Source organism: Echiichthys vipera (genome assembly GCF_963691815.1).
Source record: "Echiichthys vipera genome assembly, chromosome: 4".
NCBI lineage: Eukaryota > Metazoa > Chordata > Actinopteri > Perciformes > Trachinidae > Echiichthys > Echiichthys vipera.
Window position 1 is genome coordinate 35,263,421 of NC_139829.1, and position 2,500 is coordinate 35,265,920.

General features: G+C 52.8%; 1 protein-coding gene across 1 annotated transcript in view; it reads right to left on the reverse strand.

The window, feature by feature from the left end:
• Positions 1-2,500, reverse strand: part of dok2 (docking protein 2) — a 9,523-nt gene that overhangs the window by 131 nt on the left and 6,892 nt on the right. Inside the window, exons 6-8 of the mRNA XM_083912827.1 lie at positions 1,822-2,085; positions 1,087-1,278; positions 1-729 (exon numbers count right to left, since the gene is read on the reverse strand). The exon at positions 1-729 is cut by the window's left edge and continues 131 nt beyond it. Coding sequence (XP_083768953.1) covers positions 1-729; positions 1,087-1,278; positions 1,822-2,085 — 1,185 coding nt within the window. The remainder of the gene's footprint in view (positions 730-1,086; positions 1,279-1,821; positions 2,086-2,500) is intronic.

Consider the following 2,500-nt stretch of genomic DNA (forward strand, 5'->3'; position numbering starts at 1 on the left):
TGTGGTGGTGCTCTCTGAAACAGGAAGTGCCCTGTGGGCCCGTTGGGGCACGGCGTAGTCGTCCACGCGGGGGTCGTACGGGACCTCGTGACCTTTGGGGTCAGCAGGTGTTCCCCTCATCCTCCAGGCGTCGCCTCTCATCTCCTCGGGGTCGTCGTACACGGAGGCGGGGGGGCCCTGCGTGGCGGCGGCGGCGGCGGCGCAGCCTTCAGGCTCGTCGTAGATGTGTTCCACCTTCCTGTACACCGGCTCGGCGCCGGCGGCGGCGTCACTTGTGAAAATGTTCCTGATCTTCATCTCGTCGATGCTGTCGTAGAGCGGGTCGGCGGCGGGGTCGGTGGCGTGCGCCTGATGTGAGCTCAGGATGTTGGACATGACGTTGGCGGCGATGGTGTCGAAGGGGAGGGAGTACTCGGGCTCCTGCGGGCGCACAGGCGGCGTGCAGGGCGGAGCCAAGCTGCCGTGCCTCTTCTCCCTCTTGGGCGCGCGCTCCGCGGCCACCGGCAGCGTGATCTGGGAGTAGGTGGCGGGGCCGGGGCTGTGGGCGGGGCCGGGGCTGTGGGCGGGGCCGGGGCTGTGGGCGGGCTCTGGCTCGGCGCCGGCGGGGGTCAGGGGGCAGCTGGAGATCATCTTGAGCTGGTTCTTTCGGGGGACGGCGGCGCCACGAGTGTCCAGGGTCAAACTCTTCACGGACGTCAGCATTTTGTCGACGGGAAGCTCCAGACGACACTGAGGACAGAAGACACGGACCAATCAGGAGCAGGGACACAGAAGACACGGACCAATCAGGAGCAGGGACACAGAAGACACGGACCAATCAGGAGCAGGGACACAGAAGACACGGACCAATCAGGAGCAGGGACACAGAAGACACGGACCAATCAGGAGCAGGGACACAGAAGACACGGACCAATCAGGAGCAAGGACACAGAAGACATAGACCAATCAGGAGCAGGGACACAGAAGACATAGACCAATCAGGAGCAGGGACACAGAAGACACGGACCAATCAGGAGCAGGGACACAGAAGACAGGGACCAATCAGGAGCAGGGACACAGAAGAGTTTGAGGACAGTTGTTTCCTACCAGCTGTTGTTGTTGTTGTTGTTGTCGTTGTTGTTGTTGTTGTTGTTGTTGCTGTTGTTGTTGTTGTTGTTGTTGTTGTTGTTGTCGTTGTTGTTGTTGCTGTGGTGATGGCGCGGCGCTCTCTCGGTCTCTGTGTTGGAGCGTCTGGAGGTCGGGAGTTTCCGTCACCAGGCTGTAAACGCCGTCTACTTCCTGTTCTCACGAAACATCAACACAAACAGCTGAAGGAAGGAAACACTTTGGGTTTTCAGAGTAAAAGGGGAAAATATGGGATTTCTGCTTCAGCGAGAAGTCTGACAAAAACCTTATTCTGAAAACCCTGGTTTTATTCTGAAAATCCTGACTTTATTCTGAAAATCCTGACTTTATTCTGAAAACCCTGGTTTTATTCTGAAAATCCTGACTTCATTCTGAAAATCCTGACTTTATTCTGAAAATCCTGGTTTTACTCTGAAAATCCTGACTTTATTCTGAAAATCCTGACTTTATTCTAACAATTTGGACTTTATTCTGAAATCCTGGTTTCAAATAAATCCTGACTTTATTCTGAAAAGTCCAACTTTATATTTCCAATGAGTTTATTTTGAAAGAATCCTTAAAAAAAAGATTTTAAAACTCTATTTTTATTCTGAAAATTCTTAAACACATTTGGAGAATCCTCACTTTATTTTGAAAATTCTTCTTCCAATCCTCCCTGTTCTGAGCATCTGGTTTTATTTTGAAACAGGAACTGACCTGAGCAGCAGGGGGTTGTGGGATATGTCCGCGGAGCAGGGGGGGCATCCGGCTCTGGCCCAGGGGCGGGTTGAGGGGCAGGGGGGGCGGGTTCTGGTCCTGGGGGGTCTCTGGAGCGGACCACTGCCTCTGGGGGGGGCGGGTCCGCTGCAGGTTGATGGCGGCCTCCACCTCCTGAAACAGGAAGTTCCCCTGTTTGGTGTCGAACTCGAAGCTGCCCTCGCCGGAGTCACAGCGGCGCCCGGCCTCGAAGGAGAAGGTCGTCTGCAGGACACGCATCACAGGGGATTAACCCTGACTTAAGCCTGACTTAACCCTGACTTAACTCTGACTTTACCCTGACTTAACCCTGACTTAACCCTGAATTTACTCACACTCAACCCTGACTTAAGCCGGACTTAACTCTGACATAACTCTGACTTAACTCTGACATAACTCTGACTTAACTCTGACTTAACTCAGACTTAACCCTGACTTAACTCTGAGTAAACTCTGACTTAACTCTGACTTAAGCCTGACTTAACCCTGAATTTACTCTGACTCAACCCTGACTTAAGCCGGACTTAACTCTGACATAACTCTGACTTAACCCTGACTTAACTCTGAGTAAACTCTGACTTAACCCTGAATTAACCCTGAATTAACTCTGACTTAACTCTGACTTAACTCTGACTTTACC